The 25,528-nt window shown below is 44.0% G+C and overlaps 2 protein-coding genes and 2 non-coding genes across 8 annotated transcripts; all 4 read right to left on the bottom strand.

Annotated features, from left to right (window-relative positions):
- Positions 1-610: 610 nt before the first annotated feature.
- arhgef3l (Rho guanine nucleotide exchange factor (GEF) 3, like) lies at positions 611-6,897 on the bottom strand. 3 transcript variants are annotated; one of them, XM_053424733.1, is made up of 13 exons: positions 6,347-6,897; positions 5,912-5,960; positions 5,761-5,808; positions 5,098-5,163; positions 4,888-4,995; positions 4,638-4,796; positions 4,234-4,296; positions 3,734-3,830; positions 3,238-3,314; positions 2,808-3,065; positions 2,006-2,176; positions 1,208-1,400; positions 611-1,109 (listed from the first exon to the last, which is right to left on the bottom strand). In XM_053424733.1, the coding sequence occupies exons 1-13, from the start codon at positions 6,382-6,384 to the stop codon at positions 862-864; spliced, it is 1,575 nt and encodes a 524-aa protein (XP_053280708.1). In that variant the 5' UTR covers positions 6,385-6,897; the 3' UTR covers positions 611-861. The 3 variants fall into 3 exon arrangements, with proteins under 3 accessions (XP_053280708.1, XP_053280707.1, XP_053280709.1); XM_053424732.1 differs by having other exon boundaries at positions 5,761-5,811; positions 6,347-6,892; XM_053424734.1 differs by lacking the exon at positions 5,761-5,808.
- Positions 6,898-8,652: 1,755 nt separating this feature from the next.
- LOC128443225 (small nucleolar RNA U6-53/MBII-28) lies at positions 8,653-8,754 on the bottom strand. Its single transcript, XR_008339011.1, has one exon. It is a non-coding gene; the product is annotated as a small nucleolar RNA U6-53/MBII-28 (small nucleolar RNA).
- Positions 8,755-11,675: 2,921 nt separating this feature from the next.
- On the bottom strand, positions 11,676-25,224 carry uba1 (ubiquitin-like modifier activating enzyme 1). 3 transcript variants are annotated; one of them, XM_053424724.1, is made up of 26 exons: positions 24,997-25,224; positions 21,813-21,929; positions 21,672-21,730; positions 21,386-21,554; positions 20,109-20,243; positions 19,908-20,014; positions 19,720-19,810; positions 19,499-19,631; positions 19,311-19,408; positions 19,070-19,216; positions 18,591-18,767; positions 18,316-18,423; positions 18,131-18,211; positions 17,339-17,491; positions 16,611-16,776; positions 16,303-16,499; positions 16,027-16,091; positions 15,366-15,561; positions 14,636-14,710; positions 14,342-14,531; positions 14,076-14,161; positions 13,898-13,990; positions 13,595-13,786; positions 13,086-13,187; positions 12,893-12,993; positions 11,676-12,810 (listed from the first exon to the last, which is right to left on the bottom strand). In XM_053424724.1, the coding sequence occupies exons 2-26, from the start codon at positions 21,927-21,929 to the stop codon at positions 12,675-12,677; spliced, it is 3,174 nt and encodes a 1,057-aa protein (XP_053280699.1). In that variant the 5' UTR covers positions 24,997-25,224; the 3' UTR covers positions 11,676-12,674. The 3 variants fall into 3 exon arrangements, with proteins under 3 accessions (XP_053280699.1, XP_053280697.1, XP_053280698.1); XM_053424722.1 differs by lacking the exon at positions 24,997-25,224 and adding an exon at positions 24,796-24,929; XM_053424723.1 differs by lacking the exon at positions 24,997-25,224 and adding an exon at positions 23,368-23,606.
- Positions 13,356-13,457, bottom strand: LOC128443224 (small nucleolar RNA U6-53/MBII-28). The gene has a single exon (XR_008339010.1). It is a non-coding gene; the product is annotated as a small nucleolar RNA U6-53/MBII-28 (small nucleolar RNA).
- Positions 25,225-25,528: the final 304 nt, after the last annotated feature.

The following is a 25,528-nucleotide window of genomic DNA, read 5'->3' on the forward strand; positions in this document are numbered from 1 at the left end:
AGCAGGATTCGTTCTTTTAAAGTTAAAGCCTCATCTGGAATAGTGCGAGTTGATCCACTCAGGCTCACAATTCTCTCTTGTAATTTCAGCGTGCAGAGCAGTTTGGAAATGTCACAAACCGACAGAGACCTCAGTGAATACAGATACCAACAAATCATAGTGAAGGCGCATGGCAGATTTTTAGTCTCATGCTCATGATCAAGGTATTTTCTCAATCGTATCAAAGCCACATCTATGATCTCTGTTAAATCCGGAAATCATTAGTTTTAACATGACGACCTACAGCAAATTTTGTAGAATTAGGAAACAAACGGAGCAGTTTGGACTCACCTGATCGCTTGGTCACTCTATCTGTGGACAAACTGTCCCAACCAAACAGTTCCCATCACCTGCTGAGCTGTTAAAAATGCATAAGGGGACGTCTACTGTTTCACTGTGTCCGTAGGCTTCAGCTAAAAGTCTATGTCTCTCCTGCCCTATCACCAGTGTCAGCGGGAGAGAGAGAGAAGGGGGGAGAGAAGGAGGATAATCATCTCTAATCTTTTCTCGGGTGATCCTGCTGGCTATTCTTAGACTTTTCTTTGTGTACTTTTGCACGGGTACCTCCACACAACTTAAAGTGTCAGTTTATTAAAACAAAATTAAAACATTTTACATTGACATTTACTGTTCAAAAGCTGTACACTACACATCACCACAATCCATCAGATAAAAAAGGAGTAAAAATAAAATCCATGTTGGAAATTCTATGCGTGTGTCTAAGCACAACCATCTTTCACAAGCAGTCCCTTTTATTTCCTCTCATTTCAATGTACACGTCGACAGGGACGCCCACAGGCCTCCTGATGATCAGTCTGACAGTCAGCGACTGGTGTGGTCGATCATGTCTGAGCCCGAGCTGAGGCTGAGCTCAGCTATGTGATACAGGGCGAGATCGGCGTGAGGGGAGAGCTGCGACTGTCTGTGCTGGGCAGTCCTGTCCCTTGACTGGATGATGGCCTGGCGCAGACAGGTGATCCACTGCTGCCTGCTGAAGGAGTCGTTGGCCTGCAGGCTGTAGGGGTTGGCTTTGGAGCGCCCTCTGCTGCTCACACGGAAACAGTTCTTCACTAGGACATGAGAGAGGGAGACGGAAGGAAATCGAATTGAGGAAAGGTTGAGGGAAAACATGTTTTGGCTGATGGGTGTTATGTGTCATGTTCTGTACCTTTATCATTCCCCCCAGTAAAGGCTCCTCGGAAGGTGCCCCCTCCAGCAGCCTCCCCGTCCGGGATCTCTTCCAGGTTTAACAAAGCATTGGTCAGAGGCTGTCTGTACACATGGAACACCTGACCTCCATCTCTGTCCTCCCCCGGTCTGCTCAGCACCAGAGCCAGTTCAAACAGGAATACATGCAGCCGCTGACAGAGGGAAACAGAGGGAAACTGGATACAGATTTATGAGCTTAATTACCACAATATCCAATTATGTGCAGGAAAGTCTAAATAAAATCACCTATTATTAAAGGTTCGGTGTGTATAATTTAATGACATCTAGTGGTGAAGTTGCATGTTGCAGCTGAACACCCCTCACCTCACCCTCCCCTTCCAAACATGAAAGAGAACCTTTGGCAGCCTTCAGTTCTCATTAAAACTCAAAAGTTGTTTAGTTTGTCTAGTTTAGGCTACTGTAAAAAAATAAATGGAGGCCTCTGTAGAGAGGGTCCGCTCCAGGTGCAAATATAAAGCATTTAAATAAAAAGGACCCATTCGAGGGTAACAAAATAAAATGATGAAAGATGAAACACAAATTATGATATATTCAATTTCAGCCAAAAGATCCCTTTCACCTGAATCTTACACACTGAACCTTTAAGATATTATGATCATAATTTGTATACATATTAAATATTAATGAGATAATTACAACATCAAGTTGATACAGCGTGCATTTTCAATAATACAAGGTAAGGCAATAACGATGAACAAATCAAACAGCCCCAGGAGAAACATTAGGGAGCTTCTACCTGGCCCTTGTTGTTCTTGAGCTCCCCGTGGCAGTAGAGGAAGCGGGACTGCTGGATCTCTGGTAGTCTCTGGCTCTCATCGAGGTAGCTGAGACCCCGTCTGTAGAACTGACACTCGGCCTCGCCTGTCTTCTTGTTCACCTCGGCCACGATACTGTGGATGAGCTCCAACTGGGAGGAACAAAGGGTTGAGACACCATCAACACCAACAAGAGACATTCTGTGTTGAAATGAAAAGTCTGTGTTGGATCTGAACAGACATCACGTTACTTATGGCAAATTACAATATCACTGTCTGAATCTTGACTATCAGTTTCCTCTTGCTGCCATACAGAGGTGACAATGTGCCAAGAATTGCAGATTTTAAAAAGAAAATATTGGCTGAGTGCAAATCTTTGTTCTTCCCACACTTCAGATGGATGGATTTCCCAATTTGGAGAAATAACAGTGGGTATGCTACTCTACTTTAGCCACTTTCTAAAAAGCCTTAATGTCCAACATTATTCTGATACTGATTGATATTTAGTTTGCATACATGGATGAAAGTTTTAAGATTTAATTATTTGTATTTGTGTGTTATAATCAGCATCTATTCATGCTCCATCAAATTTCTGGTTCATCTAAAGGAGCAGACTCTGCACACACCTTACATAAACTAACAATGTGGATATAAATTACATAAAGTACTGGGTAACGTAATATTATTTATAGCCCTGGAAATGAGGGAATTCTGAACCCTCTGTGTAAGGAGTTGATGTTTGATTTATAAATGCTCTTTAATAATACACATGTATTGACTCACAGCATCAGGCAGTGTGTCCTCATCAGGGTGGTCTGGAGGTGTGCACTTCTGTATCTCTTTCAGCAGCAGTGGGTATTTGACCAAACGGCTTCGAGGGAGATCCAGGAAGTTCCACAGGTCCAGCTTCCTGCTGAACGAAGACTCCTGGCACAAGCGCAGGAAGTGCTCCACTCTCTTCTCGTGCTTCTTCTGGTCCAGCAGGGCTTTGGCCCCCACTTGGTTACAGCAGTATGTAACATAGGCCTCCAGGCAAGGAAACTGCAGAGGGGAAGGGTGGGGGGGCATGAGGCAAGTAATTCAAAGTCAGATGAAAGCAGAGCTGCACACAGACTGAGCTCTGTGGTTAGAGAATACAGGAACTGGAGAGAGTGAAGACGGGGTGTGCCATCTTCTGTTCTCCTCGCTCCGTGGCCTCCATGGAGATACTCACCCAGTTCAACAGAGTGGGTCCAACTTGTCCGACGGTTTTCTCTGAACCCCTCAGCCGCTCGAGACGACTCAGAAAATCTGACATGACACAGAAACTTGTGATAACTGAAAGGCGATGCATCCACTGGTCAAAGACAGACTGACACAAAACACATCACATTTAACTCATCGAACGTCATCGACTACAAAAAGAAACGAGAGTTGTGTGGTAAGCCTGTACCTACAAATGACTGAATGAACTATTTCCTTGTGTGGCGTTACACACTTGTCTCAGCAATGTTGTTGAAAGTAAAATCATGTCCCCTGATTTATGGCCCCTGATTCAGAAGAATCCTAGAACCACCACTGAACTGATGCAAATATGATTCCACTGAAAGTCAGCCAACGATAATATTAAGTTATCGCGCAGCCCAACCTCTGTTATTGGAAAATGTTCTGCTAAGGCATGAGTGGAGACTGAGGTAACAGGAGATGAGTGGTGCAGAGCGATGCTTTACCTTCATGGAGAGGAATGAGAGAGTCCAGAGTACCAAAGATCTGTCCGAGCTCGCTCTCTGTCATGATGTCCAACTTCAACATGGGCTCATAGTACACCTTGCAGCACACGGAGAGGAGGAGGCGCAGGTGAGGAGAGAGTTAAGTCAGGTACAGAGACATGGGAAACAAAATATAAGAGGTTAGGAGAGAAGAGGGGGAGCGGTTGAAATATATTCAATGTATTCTACTAAGAGGGAGGTGTTAAGAGAAGAAAGAAGACAATAGAAATAGAATCCAGAAAAATCAAGATAAAAATAGAAATGAATGTTTGTATAAATGTGCAATATAAAGATACAAGTTGTGTAATTGTGCAATTTGTCCTATAAAAGATTATGGAGTTTTGAGTAAGACTGTGGGTGCTGCTGCGTTGTCCCCAAAGTGCGAAAAGGAACGTGATTGGACAAACTGCCTCAGCTCAGCAGAGAGGTGGTGAGGGGTGGGGGTGTGGGGGGGGGTGTACCTTCTTTACCAGACTGAGGTCCTCAATAAGTTGTCTCTCTCCCTGAGTCAGCTCATAGATCACCTACAGGAAGAGAAGGAACCATTTCACATGTTTTAACCAGACACAAACAATGTGGATGCAAACACACACGCACAATGGCATGAATTAGAATACCACACGGATGAACAACCCGAGCTGTGGCAGCTGATTGTTCAATAAAGGAAGTTAAGCCTCTGTTGCCAGCTCACATCCTCTTTCATAATCTCTGTGAAGAGCTGCTTCACAGAAACGAAGGGGAGTCTCCCCGCCCACGCTGGAACCGCAGCCCCACAGCTTGACCCACATAACCTCCAGTCCCCACACACACACACTTATTGAACACACAAGCAGAAAGGCCAGTTCTAGCTGCCCCCCCTTCACACCTCCTGGCGTTTGATCTCCTTGGCGGTGAGGTCATGACTCTCCACGGTGTCACTCCAGCACTGGCTGTTGCGGCGGCGTGGAAATGACGAGGCCTTCGTGCGAGGGCGAATGGGAGCCGGGGGCAAAGGTCGAGCCTCTGTACGGAAACTGATGGACCGCTGTGGAAGAGCACAGTGGATGAATCACTGCACGCACATGACATTGATTGTTCTTTTCTTTTAGTACAATAAATGAGTTGGTGTTTGTTACCGAGATGGACTGTCCGATCCGTTTCAGAGCAGGGGTCTTGGATGGTGTTATGACCCCTGTTAGACTGTTGGACTTCACCACAGGTTTGACCCTTTTATTACTGGGCTCCTGTAATGACACCAATAATAAAACATCTCCCTCTAACCAGACTGGATCTTTGATAAATAACAATGCCGGCTGCCCATTAAAATGAGTTCAAACTAAACACACCTGCACCTCGGAATCCTTCATGTGGTCTGACATCGTTTCACCATCCTCCTCCTCCTCCTCTTCATCCTGATGAAAGAACAGAATGAGTTGGAGAAAGACGAGGGGGTTCAGCAGCGTGGAACAAGAAAAAAAACGCTGAGAGGGTTGAGAGATTACAGGGTGCAGATCTCTCACTTCCTGTGTGACTTTCAAAGAGGAATAAGGCTGAAACTGTGCCTCTGTAGTAGAAGACAAGATGTCAGCCAGCTTTTTGAGTTTTTTTACACAAACCACATCAGCTGTACATTCGGTGTTCTGCCTACGTGAGATGTGTTGAATTATCTGCAATGAATTTTTTTTTTATGATACATGAACAATAACAATGAAAGCAAAACAGGTAAACTTGAAAAGTGTAAAATCCTGATTGGCTGAAATGGGACAAAACGTGAGTGATATCAACAGGATTTAAAGATCTGTGCATGCAGAGAGAGAGAGAGACGCTGTGGCTGCACCGCTGATCATCAGCTCTGCATGTAGCTCTGCACTCAGCTCTGCACTCAGCTCTGCACGCAGCGCTGTGGTCACAAAGGTAAGGTTGACTAACTTCCGCTGTATTTGCAGAGAGACACAGGAAAATGAAGAGGCAGCGCAGCTCAGAGTTTAATGTCAGATCACCATCCTCACCTCTGTGATCCTGATCACAGGTGCAGGAGCCGGGTCTTGTTTTCTCTTCTTCTAAACAGCAGAGATTAACAGTGGCAGTTTAGCAGTTTCAGGAGAGAGTTAAGAGATTTTTGAGACAGGAGAGAGTCATAAGACAGTGTGTGTGTTATACCCCAGCATGGTCACAGAGGATGGAGTGCGTCTCTGCTGGTGCCACAAACCTACAAAGGGCAAAGAAAGTGTTAATGAGCACAAAGCAAACAACGTCGCACATAGTTTTGTAATTTACCGTGAGATAAAAGAAAAAAACACCACAGTAGCTGAATGCAATAATGATACTTTGGGCTAAAATTATTAATTTGTCAGGTTTAACTTTGTGTCCTGGGTACATTATTGAATATTACAGGTTATGATTTTGCTCCAATTCAATGCGATAACGTAAATATCATCATTCACATTTCAACACCATGATGCCAACCTCAAATACCTTCCACGCCTCTAACAAAGTTCAGTTTATTTTGAAGATCTCATTCAGTTCTCGGGAGTAACACACGGTACTCGGCACCCCACAGTGTTAACAGTTAAAGATGAATGTCAGAAATCATACCAGGAAGTCCTTGCTTCACCAGTGTCCTCCACTTCCATCTTTTCTTTGTCCTCACTGCATCTTCACAGGATCACGGCAACAGTCTCAAAATTAGAAACTTTTATATGTTGTAAAGATAATCCAAAGTTTGACACCGATCTTTCCTGTTGCAGTTAGGTACAGCGACTTGTTTGCAGGGAGCTCGTAAAAGCTCTTCCGCGCACTTCTTCCTCATCTCAGACCTGACCACATCCTTTAGCGTTGCACATACTGATGTATCCGCTCTTGTCAGGAAGGACGGTTCAAAACTCTTATAGTAACTTGTCGCTCGAACCTGACGACTGGATAGTGGAACTTTTTTACACCAATTACATTAAAAGTCTTGAATACGACACAAGAGGAAGTCAAAGCAATTTTGTGACTAGTTTACTTTTCATCCAATGACCTTATGAATAAATTAGTTAAGTATAGGTGAATTTTTTTTCAAGCAATCCGGAAGAGATCATCTCCTGTATCCTGTTATTAATCATCCATTATCTCATCGGGGCTTCATGCAAGTTCTCAGGTCGGCGTTAAGCTGATTCAGGCTGTTTGCAGATATAATGAAACTTCTGAAGAGCCTGAAGCAGGATCAGACAGGAAACACACGTCTGACGGTTTCATTACAGAGCTACACCAGATTTCATCTTCTCTATAAACGGGTCAAATATCCACACAAATACAGAAATATCTTTTACATGTTTAGTCACTATCACACTAAGTGCTCGCATTTCAAGATACATCTCATTGCCTTGCTTTTACACTGTAATGTCATTTGGAGTTAAAGTAGAAAGTAGGCATGATCTAACAAGGTGTTTGAAACCAGCGAGGGTCCCTATTCTGCTGGTGTGTGATTATATTTCCACCAAGGAAATGTGGTAGACCTGGGTTTGACTGTCTTTGGGCGTTTCTTCAGCTTTAAACTCAAACTTTCGTGTAGAATTAAGGATTCTGAAATCGAAAATGTTATAGTATGCATTATCTCTGCTTATGCATATCATGAGACCTGCCAAGATTACCGTTTGTGATATACCTCATGGCAGATTTATCATGACCTTCATCTCCTAGACTTACTAGGCACCAGTCTCTGAGAAATCAGGACATCTGAGCCACCAGGAATCACTGTGCTGCCATTTCCTCCAATCTTAACTTCTGGGGGGTTTACCTCACACTCCATTTTCTTAACACACAAATCTGCTTCTTACGCACAAACATCACCCCTTTCTGCGTACATTTTCATTTAGCTGATGTTTATCCAAAGCGACTTACAAGTGCATTCAACCATGAGGGTTGAAACCCAGAACAAGAATAAAGTTTTTTTTTTAAATCCAGAAAGCCAAACTAATAGTGCTACATATATGTGCCAAATAAGTGCTACTAAATATGTTTTAATCCAAGCTATAGACGAAAGAGACGTGTCTTTAGTCTGTGGCGGAAGATGTGTAGGCTTTCTGCTTTCAATGGGGAGCTCGTTCTACCATTAAGGAACCAGGACAGCAAAGAGCCGAGCTTTTGTTGAGTGGTTAGCTCGCAGTGAGTGAGCAACAAGCCAGTTGGAAGATGACAAGTGTAGTGGACAGGCTGGGGTGTAAGGTTTGACCATGTCGCGGATGTAGACTGGACCCGATCCTTTCATAGCACGGTACTCAAGTACCAGTGTTTGGAAACGGTTGCAGGCAGCCACTGGTAACCAGTGAAGGGAGCGGAGGAGTGCGGGTGAATTTAGGTTAAAGACCAGTCGAGCTGCTGCCTTCTGGATGAGCCGCAGAGGTCAGACATCACCAGACCGGAGGGATTTGAAATAGTCTAGGCATGAGATGACCAGAGCCTGGTAGAAGATGCCCTGAAATGTTTTGTCTTATCAGCTTCACATGGCTGAATGCTGTAATATCTGCTGGACCTTGTTTGATAGAATACAACATGCACTTAAAAGCCCATTATGGTAAATTCTTTATTTCAGAAGTCTCCTCCACAGATTATCAACTCACGTGTCACTACTTCGGGAATTCTTAGCAGATATTTTACTTACATCTTTCTGGAAAAACAAAACAGTAATGTGGGAGCAGGTCTACGAGAAACAGGGTTGGAAAAAGGAAGAGAGCAAGTAGAGTAGAGAGTTGTTAAAAAAGGGGTTATGAGATGCTGATGTCGGCCACACAGTTATCACAAAGACACGATGAGTTTTCATTAAAACAGAAGCTACTGACTGCAGTCTATGCCAAAATGAAAAATGTAAAGTCATAAAACGGAAAGCTTTTAGAAAATATATTCTCCTCAGCCCACACTGATCTCATCAGCGTGAGAAGGTGAGTTGAACTCACTTGCACCCAGGCAGGCAAACTGCATCTGCCTGGTGCATCAGTATTAGCATGGCTGTATCATCATAGGAGCTCAAAACATGTAATGACTATCTATGGTTACCCTTGTAGAGAGGATACTATGAATAGGGATTTTTCCCACAGTGGGGACACATGTGAATGTTCGATATCTTAACAGCTCAAACAAGTAAATGGCTACCTTTACATGAAGTTCATGAAGCCATTCTTGAATGATTCTAGCTTCTTGTGACCTTGGACCATCTTGATGAGCTCCAGACACACCAGGCCCACCACTGCAGCCGTGGTAGTGGCGATGGCAGGAATGATCTTGCCAGTTATCAGTTTGCTCTGGATTGGAGGATGAAGAATTAAACAGCATTGGGGGAAAAACAGGACAACTTGCAGTAAAAGAACATAAACAATGAAAGACTATGCCAGGATTCAAACTTAATGTGAGCCCCCACCTTGTGTCTGTCTGTCGGGGGAATGTCGTAGTTATCTGCTCTCAGGTTGGATAATGCCACGATGAAGTCCATGTGAGAGGAAGCCGGCCAATCCGCTGAGGCTCCCCGGGGGCCGAGCAGGTAGGCGCCATACGGGCTCCTGGGACCCAGGAACCAGGAGCAGGGGGTGTCGGCCTCAACGCTGACCCTAGAGTAGGGACAGGAGCAGGGGCATGACGAGTCGTTGACTTCCCAGGCGACGAACCCAGAATCGAATCAGGCCCTCAACCAGCTTCAGCGCCGCGCCGGGACGCAGAACCAGAGCAGCTGTCGCCTCCTCTGTCAGCCCGGTGCGGCAGGCGGGAGCAGGAGCGGGCTCCGGCAGCGCATTCTTCTTCTCCGCTTGCCTAGGCAGAGCCTCAAGCCACCGGCCCAGCGCCATCTCCGCTGACCGGGCTGCGCCTCTGACTGCTGGAGCCCCACGTTGGGCGCCACCGGTGTCTCCCACACACAGCTAGAGACGGGACTGTGTCTTTTTAGCATACTTGATTACACGTGAGGAAACTAAGTCCAAACTAAACATAAAATGTCCGACCTGTAACCTTCCCAGGCTCGTGTGGCGCATCTCTTCCCATGTGCATGTCTCTCTCTCTCTCTTCCCCCGTCGGCTGCGGCCTTTTAAGCCTGAGGATCAATCAGCCAACAGCTCTCACCTGCGCTGATTGATCCCATGGTACAGGCGGTGCTCTCAGAAGATCCTAAACATCCTGTAAAAAAAAGATTTACAATAATTGAAGTTTCCGCTTCTCTCACGTGCTCCTACATTGTCCATTGCGTTGGTCACTCCATCATAGACCCTCTCCGTGTCGGGGCCCCCTCTGTTCTGGTGACCTGTGATCCTGATGGACGGGTTCATCTGCTTCACCGCCGCTGTTGCAGTATTTCTCTTCATTTTTTATCATCACACATTCACACAAATGACATTAAAATAGTGACCTTTTCCTTTCTCTTCAAATACTTAGAACCTCACACTGCAACAGGAGGGGTGGTTAGTTGTGTTCATACTTGATTACTTGACCGATTGGTTAATGGTGTTCCAGTAACAATCTTTACTTTGAACTTTTCATTTATCACCACATGATAAACCAATGCTAATCTTCCACACCCAATATGAACCTGCCCACTATCTAATGCTGATATCATCCATCAGCAGCAGTTGTATTAACACAATCAATTGCAATGAACAGGAAATCCAATGAAATATTAGATTCGATCAATAAAGGGCCAAGTTATGTCCACGACCTACTTTGTATCCACCAAAAAGCGTAAATACTGTCTGAGGGTCTGAAGAGGAACTGTCTGTTGAGGTTGGACTTCTCTATGGCGTCCATGTCCGTCACAATGACCTCGCCCTTTCCGCCAGCCAGGCCGATCATCGCAAAGTTTTTCATCAGTTCACAGCCAATGGCCCCAGCTCCAACCTGGGGGGGATTACAGTTCACTCAGTAAAGCTACAAAAGCCGTGCTCTATTTTCTCTATGTTCAGACACAATTGAACAAACCTTGTATTAAACCCTTCACTTTGGAAAAATCAAGGTTTTATTTATTCATTCCTTAATGCCAGACAGGAACCCTAGTTTAACAGCAAAACTGATAATAATCAGTTTTCATTATTGCCAAAAGATCCCATGCACATTATCTTCACGTTTACACTGAGAAGGGAGATTTAACAATAAGGGTCCATATTAGAAAATCATCTTTAAGGATGATATTTTGGTGTATATTGTGAACAAATTCCATTAAAAGAACGAAACAATGTTTTTTGGTCTGTTTTGCTAGAAGATTAACAGGCAGCAAAGAATAATTTGATCTAGAACTATTTTATTTACTAATGTTTTTAAGTCTTTAAACAACAGATTTATGTCTAAAAGGAATACCTTTTACAAAATATGTTAGCAGTTATGAGCTTCTATGGTTTAAAAGCATCAGTGCATATACTAGACAAATGAGAGGTACAATATGTAATTAAATGTTCACAAACTAGTCCAAATCTCCCTGAATAAGTCCTCATCTCAGACCTGACCACATCCTTTAGGGTTGCACGTACTGATGTATCCGCTCTTCTCAGGAAGGACGGTTCAAAACTCTACTTGTATCTCGTTGCTCTAACCAGACTGTAGAGTGGAACTTTTTAACACCAATTACATTGAAAGTTCTGCATCAAGGAAGTAAAAATTAACAGGTCACTCGTTTAATATTCTTCCAATGCCCTTATGAATAAACTAGGTAAATATAGGTGAATTTATTCAAGCAATCCGGAAGAGATCATCTCCTGCATCCTGTTATTAATCATCCATTATCTCATCAGGGTTTCATTGTAAGTTCTCAGATCGGCGTTAAGCTGATTCAGGCTGTTTGCAGATGTTATGAAACTTCTGAAGAGCCTGAAGCAGGTCAGACAGGAAACACACGTCTGACTGTTTCATTACAGAGCTACACCAGATGTCATCTTCTCTAGAAACGGGTCAAATAACCACACAAATACAGAAATATCTTTTACATGTTTATTCACTATCACACTAAGTGCTCGCATTTCAAGATACATCTCATTGCCTTGCTTTTACACTGTAATGTCATTTGGAGTTAAAGTAGAAAGTAGGCATGATCTAACAAGGTGTTTGTGTGTTTGAAACCTTCGGCCACTCTCACCCCCACAAAAAATAAAATAGAAAACAAAACACATGAAATATAAAGAGAAAACTGATGTCATGTGCAAGAGCCCCTCCGAAGTCAAGAGTGCTGGATGAGGTGGGTGTGTTAAGGGTGCTTCAAACCAGCGAGGGTCCCTATTCTGCTGGCGTGTGATTATTTTTCCAGTAAGGAAATGCCGTCGACTTGGGTTTGACCGAGTCTTTGGGCGTTTCTTTAGCTTTAAACTCAAACTTTCAGGTAGAATTAAGGGGATTCTTAAAAGGATTCTCAATACACGTCACTACTTTGGGGTTTCTTAGCTGAACTCCTTTTACCTGCATCTTTCTGGAAAAACAAAACAGTAATGTGGGAGCAGGTCTACGAGAAACAGGGTTGGAAAAGGGAAGAGAGCAAGTAGAGTGGAGAGTCGTTAAAAAACCTTTCCTCTAGCGATGAAGCTTAGTTAGAGTGCGAGGGTGTTTCAGAGGGACACTAGTTGATCTATTGAGTACCATGAAAACATGAAGGCGTGGAATTCAATGGAGCAGAAGGGTTCTGCTACTGAGAAACATCAGGAGGTCCAGTATACATGCTCCCTTCCTCCAGCGACTCCCCCTGTTCCCACAGCCGAGCACCAACTGGATCCCTAACACACATACAGGTATCCTTAAAGTCAGCTTACTGGGACTATGTACACTCAGGCACAGGTTTACACAAACCACAGGCCTAACAGAAAACTGACTGATCCAATGGAGCCAACCTGGATCAACCCACCCACCCCAATCCTCAATTATAATAACCACTGCCCACCCTTCCCCCGCAACCCCCACCGTCTTGTGGATGGGTATAGTGTGGCGCTCAGCGGATGGTGTATCGGACATAGGGCACTTCCACGTCTTCATCTGACAGGTCGTTACAGCATAGCTCAAACACCAGGGCTTTCACGTGCTTTCCCAGCTTCTTTTTGGACACCTTAGTCACAATCTCTGTCATCCTACAGGACAAAAGGAAAACTCCATTAGAGCAACAGATTAAACACTAGCATTTAACATGACTCAGTAATGTCATCTACTCACGGCAGGTCCAGTCTCTCTCGGAGTTTGGCAGCAGGCATGAAGAAGGAATAGAGCATGGACACTCCCTGAGAAAGCATGGTGATCTCCAACTTGTGCTCGGTCTAATGAGCGACAGAAGACAGATGGGGTTTGTTAATTGTAGGCCAGAAATCACATGGCAACAAACTGAGGAGGGAAGTTAATGAGAACGTACTTTAAAGTAGTCCAAGAACTGTCGGAGTGTCATCTCCTCCCCGTTGGGCTGAACACCTGTGACCTCAAAGCGATCCCACAACGTCCAATCAATTTCATAGTACTGCAAAAACATAAGTGGGGGGTTATGAGCTGCTGATGTCGGCCACACAAAGACACAATGAGTTTTCATTAAACAGAAGCTACTGACTGCCGTCTATGCCAAAATGAAAAATGTAAAGTCATAAAACGGAAAGCTTTTAGAAAATGTATTCTCCTCAGCCCACACTGATCTCATCAGCGTGAGAAGGTGAGTTGAACTCACTTGCACCCAGGCAGGCAAACTGCATCTGCCTGGTGCATCAGTATTAGCATGGCTGTATCATCATTGGAGCTCAAAACATGTAATGACTATCTATGGTTACCCTTGTAGAGAGGATACTATGAATTACTATGTTCCCCCCCCCCCCCCACAGTGGGGACACATGTGACTCTTCAATATCTTAACAGCTCAAACAAGTAAATGGCTACCTTGTGTTTGGGAGCAGCAATGGGTTCAGAAAAGGCAAAGAAAGGCAGGGCCAAGTTCATGAAGCCATTCTTGAACGATTCTAGCTTCTTGTGACCTTGGACAATCTTGATGAGCTCCAGACACACCAGGCCCACCACTGCAGCCGTGGTAGTGGCGATGGCAGGAATGATCTTGCCAGCTATCAGTTTGCTCTGGATTGGAGGATGAATAATTAAACGGCAATTAAAAAAAAAAAATTTGCAGTAAAAAAAACATTTACATGAAAGACAATATCAGGATTCAAACTTAATGTGAGCCCCCACCTTGTGTCTGTCTGTAGGGGGAATGTCGTAGTTCTCTGCTCTCAGGTTCGATGATGCCACAATGAAGTCCATGTGGAAGTTTGTGTCATCATCCTGTTACCAACAGTTTTGTTTAGGTACAGCAGCCACGAGGATAATACACACGCAAAATACATTTATCAGAGAAAAGCAGGTGTACCTTCTCAAAGTCGATGGCGCAGAGTTTGAACTGTGAAGTCTCGGGGGAAGGCAGCGTGACCTTTAGCTCCTCCAGTCTCGAGTCATCTAATAAACCGAGAGATTAGTGTCCACATTCTCCTCAAAGGATCCTTAATTAAGCCAGACTATGTCCTTAACTTGTAAACTACTAAAAGCAATAAATGATTGACATAATACAAGCCCTTGCCAGAAAATATTACTTTTGCAAAAACAAAACTACGAGTTTAAGAGATTTGAGCATCTTACCAACAGAGGAATTACTATTCTGCAGGTCCTGATCAGATACATGGATTTTAACTCCTGAACGAGGGATAAAGGTCGGCACCTTGACATCCTGCAAGATCTTGACCACAGCTGCACGATCAGTGCTGCCTGGAAGGCCGTATGTCTGAGCAAACAGGTTTGCCCCAGCCATAACATAATCCATGTGCAGCTCCTACAACGAAAGCAATTCTGTTACCAACTGGAATCTGGAAAGATTAGTTAAAAGCAGATAATGCATCAAGTAGGTTCTCTTAAAAATAATGGATGGATACTTGCATTGCTAGTGCTGAACTCTAGGTGGTGAGGACACCTCTTTGGGCCAGACCAGAAGGGGGCACCAGAGCTGGTGAGCTGAAAGACAGGTGATAAACTTGCCTTACAAGCACAGAAATGCAAAAAACTTAAAGAAAAGTAGGCCTTTGGGTTATTGTAATAATTTATAAGACAGAAGAAACAACAGGAGTAGGGAAAAATTAAAGGTCAGTAAAATCAGGTCGCTCCATCTGTGCCTTAAATTTGTAGCAGTTAATAAAAATGTAATATGGCACCTTGATTCAATAAGCAAAAGTTTAAAAAGCGTACACATTATTTGCTGTTAATGTGATGTATCTATATATACCATTCATGGGGTCAGGTGTCCCTCAGAATGCCGAAATACTTGCACAGAGAAGTCTTAAGCAGCAAGCCAAGGGGATTTGAATACAGAGGGCTGGATGCAGGACCTAGATCAACTAATATCTTTGAGGGATGAGCTGTATAAAACAGCAATAAGCCTCTGCCAACACCCTGTTCATTTCATTTGAGTCACACTGCAAGATCTAGGTTTACTCGCTGCTTAGAATTAAACAAGATGTTTAATTATTTTAGACTTAAAATATAAGAAACATATTATAATTATTATATATTATTATAATATTGGATAAAGCAAGATCGATTCCAGACAAATATAGGGAATGGAAATATTAGACCAGACTTTTATCCACCAAGCAGTGAGCTCAATCTGTACCTGATCGGGGGGGAAGTTGTGCAGTAGCTGACGGATGTTGTTGCTGTATTGGCACTGCCAGTGGTTGCGTGCCCAGGCTACGCAGTCGGCCCAGCTATGGGGGCAGTCTGTGACGAGACTCTTGTAGACAGCCTCCAGGACCTCCGCAGGCTGAGCTCCAGGCAGCTTCAGAGTACGCTCCATGAACTTAGGATCTCTGAAAGAACAATGATCATAGATCCAATAAGTTGGAGAAAAAACATGTGAAGAGCTGTTACCATTTGTTGGGATTTTGTTCCCTCCCAGTTTAAATATAGTCAAACGTAGCACAAGGAGGTCCTTGTGCTACGTTTGACTATATTTAAACTGGGAGGGAACAAAACGAGTAAGAGGTTTCAAAATAAGTAGAGCCAACTTGTAGTGATTACATTTTCACGAGTAGAGATTCTATTCTATGTAGAAGTGTTTAAGATATCTGTTAAACATTCTTGACAAGCATTTACAAGTAATGGAGCAATCGAAATATTCCATAACACTTGGGAGACATCACAAACTGACAGATGTGAAAAGAAATTATCTAGGTTTCTTGATGCAAAGAGTAATAACTTTGAACAAATCCTTCATTTAAATAACTACAGTTCTGCCATATAGACACTTTTGGATGTCAAAGAATGCAACTCACGAGAGGTACTGCATGGCATTCTCTGGTGGCTGTTTGAATAATCCCTCAAACTCATCACGGGCCCACTGAAGAGAAGAAGATAATTACACCAGATCAATATTACAGTCAATTCATATAGTCAGAAACACAAGAAACCGTTTAACCCAGAGTAAACAGTAGCATCTTTAATCAGTTTGTGAAAGATATTATTATGTTTAAATCATACATAATACTGCAATTTCAAAACATTCACCATGTGTTTCTTTAACATTGTTATGTGCTTCTGAGTGTACCGACCTGCAGTGTGTGTTCAATAGCATTTGGGAAGTTCTTCAGGGTACAGATGGGGATGGATTTCTCCGGTGGGTCTTGGCTGGAGCTGTATGACTCTGTGAGGAAGGGGATCACGACCTGGACGTTGCCTTTGGTGCCAAGAGTACCAGACTCCAGTAAGGGTTTACGGTAGTACACACACCTCCGATCCATGTACATGCCTAAACAATGGGCAAAAACACAAGGCAGAGGGCACAGCTTACATACAGAGGAAATGGGAAATTGAAAACACATTGTTAAAAAAAAAAGATCCTAATTTCCGCGTCACTTACGTGCATCTACATTGTCCAGTGCGTTGGTCACTCCATCAAGGCTTTCAAAGAAGTCGTCGTCATATACCCTCTCAGTGTCGGGGCCCACTCTGTTCTGGTGACCTGTGATCCTGATGGACGGGTTCATCTGCTTCACTGCCGCAGCTGCAGTATCGCTCTTCATTTTCTATCATCACACATTCAGACAAATGACATTAAAATAGTGACCCTTTCCCTTTCTCTTCAAATACTAAGAATAGCAACGCAACAGGAGGGGTGGTTAGTTGTGTTCCATCTGTTTCTGGAGAAAGTCTATTAACTGTGTAAAACACTGCATGTTGTTGCTGGTTGAAGGTTCCATCAATAAGCACATTTCTACAATAATTATGGCCGGCAGCATGTCTGTCGGGAGCGGGACCAGCCAACCACAATTTGTTTTGTAATGTGTCACCCTTGAATAAACAGGCGGACCACATCACGTAAGAATAATGGTGTTCCAGTCACAGACCTTTGAAAGGTCACTGCATTTCATTTATCACCACATGATAAACAAATACTAATCTACCACACCCAGAATGAGCCTCCCCACTATCTAATGCTGATATCATCCATAAGCAGCAGTTGCATTAAGTGCAATCACAATCAATTTCAATGAACAGGAAATCCGATGAAATATTAGATTCGATCAATAAAGGGCCAAGTTATGTCCACGACCTACTTTGTATCCACCAAAAAGCGTAAATACTGACCGTCACATCTGAGGGTCTGAAGAGGAACTGTCTGTTGAGGTTGGACTTCTCTATGGTGTCCATGTCCGTCACAATGACCTCGCCCTCTCCGCCAGCCAGGCCGATCATCGCAAAGTTTTTCATCAGTTCACAGCCAATGGCCCCAGCTCCAACCTGGGGGGGATTACAGTTCACTCAGTAAAGCTACAAAAAACGTGTTCCATTTTCTCTATGTTCAGACACAATTGAACAAACCTTGTGTAAACCCTTCACTTTGGAAAAATCAAGGTTTTATTTATTCATTCCTTAATGCCAGACAGGAACCATAGTTTAACAGCAACACTGATAATAATCAGTTTTCATTATTGCCCAAAGATCCCATGAACACTATCCTACCTACACTGAGAAGGGAGATTGGACAATAAGGATCCACGTTAGAAAATCATTTTCAAGGATAAGGATGGTGATATTTTGGTAAATATCCTGAACAAATTGCATTAAAAAGAACAAAACAATGTTTTTTGGTCCGTTTTGCTAGAAGATTAAGAGGCAATAAAGAAGCATTTTATCTACTACTACATTATTAACTGATGTTTTTAAGTCTTTAGACAACATGGAGATTAATGGCAAAGAGGAATATCTTCTATCAGGTTTAGGTTACAGAGAAGTCTAGTTAATAGAATCATGGTTTTGATCTTTTCATGGGATTATGTTGGCAATAAGGAAACAGAACATCAATGGCCTTATCCATTAAATCTCCCTTAGCAACAATATGTCAGGATATATTAGAACATTTTCCATTGGGTAACTCACCAGGAAGTAGCGTTGTTTGGCAAGCAAATCCTGCAGCTTGGTGCCAAACACTGCAATCTGCCCATCATAGCGACAGTTCCTCTGGGAGAAAAGCAAAGAGGAAGAAAAGGGTTTAACATCTTGGTTTATCACCCTCGTGGGTGTCCGTCATCAATAGTATTGTGTGATTTAATAAGAACACCTACAGGGGCGCATTCTTCCTCGGTGAGTGTGACTCCTTCCTCTTCGGCCAAACACTCCAGGGCATCAAAATACAGCCACTGCATCATTGGCATAAACTTTCCTGTACATGCCTGAAGAGAGAACATGTAAAAAGAAGCATTTGAGAAGGCAAAGTATTCGGTTCAGGGGAGTTAGCAACATAGGCGAAAACATGTCCATCTGATAAAAGTAAATCCACAGAGATTACTAAAAATAAATACATTACAGGAGAAGTTTAGTGGCATATCACACCACTGACCTTCATCACTTCCTGCGCTGCCAGACCTCCAATGAATGCATTGACAGGGGCCAGGTCTCCAGCAGAAACAAATGACAACTTTTTGATAAGATCGTCATCCAACTGCTCCACTTTGGCGGAGCCGGTCTGGGCAGAGTTCACCTCCTTGGCCAATGTCAAGAGCTCGTCACCATCAGCCTGGAAAACACAGTTCAGCAGGTTGGACATGTTACAAAATTACAACAGCCACAATGCTAACTCACTAACTTGTATTGACTGATTGATATTTACTGTTTGGCAGGACAAGCTAATTAGCTACTGCAGACCAATATTGAAAACATTAATAACACCAAGCTTCCTATAAATCTAAAGCAATCAATTGAGCAATATCAAAACAAGGAAGGTAGTTTTTTTCCCCTCCCATAACCACCAACAGTAACTCCAAGCCAATGTAACATTCCAATGAACATATTATTAAAACGAATAGGGGTGATATTTACCCGGTTCCAAGGTACAGGAAGGTGGTTGTGTTTCTTCTGGAAGGCATGGATCGCCTGGAAGCCCACATGAAGCTGCCCTGGACGGTCGAACTTGGCAAAGTCTGTCAATACAAACTCTGGCTCAGCCATGGAGGAAGAGATGGATTTCTGCATAAGGAAAGAAATGCATGACAGTGAGAAATGAGTCCACATATAATTACCCACTGGTCAAAACAGATAGACATGGCAACACGTCACTTACAAAAGCAATCTTCTTGGGCATCTTGACCTGAGAGACAATTCCTCCTCTCACGTAATCCGTAAAACCAGTTGTGTCACAGATACTGAAGGTGTAGGGACCTGGACAGAGATGGCAAGTCATGTCATGTGTAACATTCATAATGAGACTAGACAAGATGTGTCAAGTTCTTAAACACCAACAGATCTTACCCAGAACTTTGATTTCCACTGGCTGGCAGCCGTTGAGCTCAGTCATACCCTGAACCTCTGTGAAGGTGACATAGTCGCCACTCTCAAAGCCATGACGAGTCTCATCCAGACATGTCACAACCCCTTGATTGTCCTGGAGAGAGGAAAAAGTAGCAACTTGTCGGGAAGTCTGATCTTTAAAAGCCAACACTGCATTGACCAACATCGTCAGACAGACTAACCTTGGTGATCATGGAAATCATGGAACTTAGTGGCTGCTCTCCATTGGTGTCAAAGACGACCATCTCGTCACCAAAGTCACAGAAAAGCTGGCTGCAAAACAAAACGCATAATGCACATGAATGTTAGACACTGGCAGACAGAAGTGGTTATAGATTTCATGAGAACAAACAAAGAGTCAGACTCTTACCCAAACAGGCCACGTGTGTCTGCGATGATCAGCTTGATTCCTTTGCTGTGACACAAGTCCCCCACTTGATGCTGCTCTTCCAGATTTGAGTTGGTCAGTACTACCACCTAGAAATGCACAAAATAAACAAATTAAAAATAATAGTTACTTTCCTTCTTGAATGCTGAATGAGTCGGGTAAAGGCCTCTACACAATCTATACCTGGAACTTGGACATAGAGTCTTCAGTGAGTTCTCCAGTGTAGGCGGTCACAGGAACGTAGCTATTGAGTTCAGCCAAACGGTGTTGGCTCACCTCGGCCCTGTTCTTCCCCAGATCTTCCTCCCGGAGGTAGAACTGAACACACAAAATACATAGGTGTTGATTTATAAACTTGGCATCAATTTCTCCCTGTCATCTGTTCAAACCAGGCGAATGAATGGTAAATATGGTTATAAAGAAGAAAAGATCATAAAACATTTGTTATTAGACTGTTTCTTATTTTGTACTTAAGAAGTTGGCTTGGACTTAGACGAGATCAGTAAGAAACTGTGCTGAAATAAATAAGCTATCAGAGAAATTGGCGATGGCAGTTCCTCTCAATCCTGCCACACCACACAATGCAGGAAAACGTTATCGTTTACAAAAATGTGAATGAGACGGTCAGTTTACTAGAGCTACAGCTTCTTGTGGAAGCATCATGAAGAATGATGATATTTCAAATTAAGCCAAGTGTGGACGAGGGCTAAGATTAAGTGGTTGATTAAAGGCCACTCCCTATAGAAGATGGACGACATTATAAGTATTAAGTGACGGATATTCACTTAACTCAGCTTGAATGAGAGTGGACACTGGGACAAATGCCAGGGGCTGATAGACATGTTTCAAGGCCCAAGGTTAAATTCAAACCGGAGGATCACTGATATAGCTGACATGCTGATCTAAAAACAACCATGCCAAATACAAAAAGGGGGTCTCAGCTTAGCCTCTTACATGAACAATCAGCATAGTCTTAAATAGCCACATAAAACTTCAGGATGTCCAGCTGAAAAAAGTACTATGTATTGATATTATAAAATTATTTTTATTGTCTTATTACTGCTGTGTTTTGTTAAAGTGTTTATTTACTTTTCTTGCTTTGTTGTCAAATCACTTTAACTGATTTTAAAAAATGCCATATAAATTAAGTTTATTATTATTATATAAACAGTCCACCTACTGTAAAATTGTTCTAAAACAGGCATTTAGCTCTACTATGATTATGACCCAGAGAAAGGCCACCCCCTGATAAATCTGGGTCAGACCATAGTTAAGGGTGGGGGTGGCTGCAGTACTCTTTTTGGATGGCGCCAATACAGCAAGAGACTCATAACAAAAAGGCACAATGGACTTTGTTATCAGGCTCAAACCTGCACCAGTGTCTGTTTGACATCAAATTTGTTTTGTGGAGAATGTTGTTGTGCTAATGCAAAATAAGAATATACACACGTGCTTCCCACCTGAGAGGAGAGGTCTCTCCATTCTGCAACTCCTTGGTCGTGTACAGTGACACTTCTTACTCCTGCCAAGATCACGTTCTTGGCAATCTCCACTCCAAGACCTCTCATACCAGAGATAAGGACATTGGAGTTCTGCATGCGCTTCATCGCGTCATGGCCCAACACGTAACTACATGGGGAGAGAAAGTACCATCAGCACATCTCTGTATTTTTAATGCCAAACTATAAAAATAGGTTTGCATGTTTTCAATTGTTTGGACAAGACTTGTTCAGAGAGAGGACTTACAGTTGTCTGGAGTACAGGCCTTCGTCAATCTCAGCATCATTGCCATTCTTAGCCATGCCCTAAGGAGAGACAGCAGGAGGTGCAATTAAGTTTGTGTTACAAGTTATATCCAAAGTACACAGCGCATGTGATAGTGCTTACGTTGGCAGGTGTGTGGGACAGATCAGTTCTGACAGAGTTAGAGGAGGAGCAGTGGGATCCCGTCTTCGTCTCTGTTCCTGACAAGCGACGCTTCTTGGACAGCGGCGAGCTGGACATCTGTGCATCAGCAAAACACCAAACGGTACAACAAGCTGAGTATTGTTGCATCACAACTCACCTTTACCAATGTATAAATAAATGTACAATGGATGACAGAAGAACTAAAGTTTGACAAGTGCAAAAAACAATATCCAGTGTCCACATCAGGCTTTTCGTTGAGGTTTTGAAAATAAAATTCATTAAAATACAGATGCAAAGTCGCGAGATATGTACAATTCAATGCTATGGTTAGATTGAGATGAGTTCCCGAGCTGATGGCTACCTAATCCCCTTCATGTGGAAGAGAGGATTTCTAGTCTAGAGAGCAGCTGGGCTGGCTGCAGGCCAAAAACAAATCTGCTAGAAAACGAACTAAGCCTGAGAAGAGACGTGAATAACAGCATTATCAATCCCTTTCACGCTCAGAGACAGCGTTGACTTGTTTATGTACTTCCATTGTTTATTGTACCAGAACCATGAACTGCCAGCATTGTTTCAAGAAAAACAGCTGAATCATTAAAACTTCACTGCGGTAAAGTGAACGCTACCGCACACTGGCTCGCAGGTGTGGACACAAGGATCGCAGTGTACTATTCTGAACAATCCACTGAAATCGCTATATTAAAAATGAGCGTTTACTAGCGATTATAATCTTGTAAGATTAACACCCGAGAATAACGCGATTACGGCAAATTTAGGGGTAAAACTCATTCACGTCTTAGAGAAAAATAGGCCGCAGTATCTGTAACACTCCCACCGCTCGACGATCGGTTACAATTTCCGCATCCAATGCAGCCAACTTATGTCGCCTAGAAATAAACAAACGTTCACCTTGGTAAACCTCTCTGCATTTAATCTTTGTGCAAGTCAACGCTGTAATAATCAGTTAACACATTTAGCTGGTTTTCCCGTGATATATTATACACGGGTGATTTCGCGAAAACGAAAATGAAGGCATCCGGCATGATACAGCAAAGCACCGAGTCTCCCTCCCCGCTTTCTATTATTGCTGGTTCCTCTGGACAACGACGTTACTGACCATTTTTACACGTTTGAGAAACGATCGGTTGAATAGCAGTTCGCTACACGGAGAGGGACACCATTCATTACGTTGACGCCAATTTATAAACCGATTCGCAACATGAATATTCAGGAGGCAAGAATACACCACTGTCCGCCCCTGGCCACTAGCTCCTCGGCCTCGGGCCTGCACCAGCCCCGGTGCGGAACACAACTTTACAAGCTAGCAGCTGAAGCTATGCTCGCAATATGCCTCGCAAACAATAGCGACGGTTTTATTTTGACACACGACAACCGCGGCCCATACACGGACAGGGCCTCACGCTCCGACGGCTAACATAGGCGCGGATATCCAAATTCAAAGCTCGATGGGAAAATTCAGGAAAATGAAAGAGTAGCCATTACACTCGTGCCTCATTGATTTCGCCTTCCTTACCAATAATGCTTCTCGGTCCCTTCCCAACGCGAACCCGCACCTCTCCCGCTGTGTCTGGGTGTCAGTGCTGACGACGACGGGAGAATTGACGGTTTAGTACGGAGAAAATGGACACGGGGTGCCTGGTGAGGACAGTCGGCTGCTATATTGTCGAGTCACTACGTCGCTGGCTCAGTCTCTCCGGTGTGATTGCGCTGCTGGCTTCGCGACTGCAGACGGGAACAAAACCAAAATGGCAGACGGGGAGGAAGGGGCGGGGGGAGCCGTGACGCCCGGGCAGAGACGTAGCACGGGGAGAGGGCGGCGGGGAGCACGCTGCTCAGCCCAGGCGGACAGCTCATTGGTCGGGAGGGCCGAAGCCAACTCGTCCCGCCTCCCTCCCCCCCACTACCGGAGGATGCATGCCGTGTACAGTAGATAACTGTACAATGAACTGATGGACCTCCACACATCCGTGCAAGAAACACCTTGCAGGTCTTCTGCAAACGCACACGGAGCCTGTCTGGTGTTAATGCAAGAGAAGGGAAGTCACACCCACTGAGCATCAGTCATCTTTCTAAAGTTAAAGTCCCGTCAACCAGTGCTGAGTGGAGTCCATCAGCAAGCAAGCATCTTGAGAAGTCGTTTGTGGGAGAAGACTGCGAATACAAAAGCTCACACCACACGTGCCACAATGCACTGTTGAAAACAACCCATCTTTAGGGCACAACCATGCTGGATGTGTTCCTACTGCGACCTGTTTTAACCACGTGAAGCTACTCCTGATTTCTGTTAAACACACGGGTTGTGCCAGCCTGACGACAGAGACAGGTACACACATCGGCTAGCTGTGGAGATGCTGATCGTCTATGGCCCACAGTCACACCGAGGTTAGGGGTGAGCATTCTTTGCAAAGGAGGAGTATTGGGGGAGGGGGTGCCTAGCAAATGACAAAGGCCCCGGCAAAGAGTGGGCCGCGGATTCTCGGGTACACATGTCGAGGGGATCCCCATTCTGCCAAATTACTAAATTAAACACAATTTTCCTCTTGTCTATTGGACCTGAAACCTATTTATTCATTGCCAAGTTAACAGGCTGCCTGAACTTGGCATTAAGAGAAGAGACACTATTCAATATTACGCTATTGTGGTTACATCGATTTTCTTAATGCCATATTGTTAAACACAACCAATCGAGAATATACGTCTCCAGCAGCTTCTGGGCTTCGTTGTGCCATTTAGCTTTAGATCAACTGGAAAGCGTCCATCTAATGTTTGTAGCCAACTAGCCTTCCACCTACTGTTTCTGACTGAATATTAACACAACACCCACGAGCACATAAAATGTGCAAATCCCAAATAAACATTATTAGTTGCGTGGCAGAGGCTTGTTGGCCACGGGTGCCGAGGCTGGGAGCTGAAATGCTTTGGATAGCCGACGGAAACTCACATTTAAGGCCACCGTTAATGCAGCTCCAACGACTGCGTAGTTGTTAGCATGTGTGCGGCTAGCCATGGAGCTATCTAGCCACCCAGCGACTTTTCCCCCTTCCAGTGCCGCTACGGCGGCTACCTAGCTAACGTTAGCCAACTAGCTGGGGGGCGCTAACACCAGCGAGACGAGCGAGCGCACAAGTGTGTGAGAACTTACCACATCCGATATTACTCGGCCTGATCTGTAGTATCAAAAAAACGACTGGGGTGAAAGCAGGGAGGCTGAGAAACAACGTGACAGGACCAACAGTGCCGCTGACTGCAAACTGGAAAGTGTGTCAGGGTGGCGGGCTGTGTGTGAGTTTTTCCGCTGGACGGCTGCCTGCCCGGCTGTTCACGAAACGTTTCCCCTCACTCTATTTCAGTTCAAAGCAAAGCAAAGCAGCAACATGTGCACGTTACAGGCGCGACCATCGCCCCAGTGCACAGGGTCCACAGAAAACGCAACTGCTACAAATACATTATTTTGACTCGGTTCTGATATTAAAACACAGCACCCCCACAGAGTAGTATCCTGGAACACACATAAATACGAGACTTAGTGGTTTGTTTATTGTCCACGTGCACAGATATTGTTCATACCCCCCGTGCTTCCACAAAGGGTGGACCAACCCGAGGTTCACGCAGGGACCGATGGGACTTGTAGGCAAAGCGTGATTTCAAAATGAGTCCGTGGTGATTGGATAACG

This window comes from Pleuronectes platessa, chromosome 6, assembly GCF_947347685.1.
Source record: "Pleuronectes platessa chromosome 6, fPlePla1.1, whole genome shotgun sequence".
Classification (NCBI taxonomy): Eukaryota; Metazoa; Chordata; class Actinopteri; order Pleuronectiformes; family Pleuronectidae; genus Pleuronectes; species Pleuronectes platessa.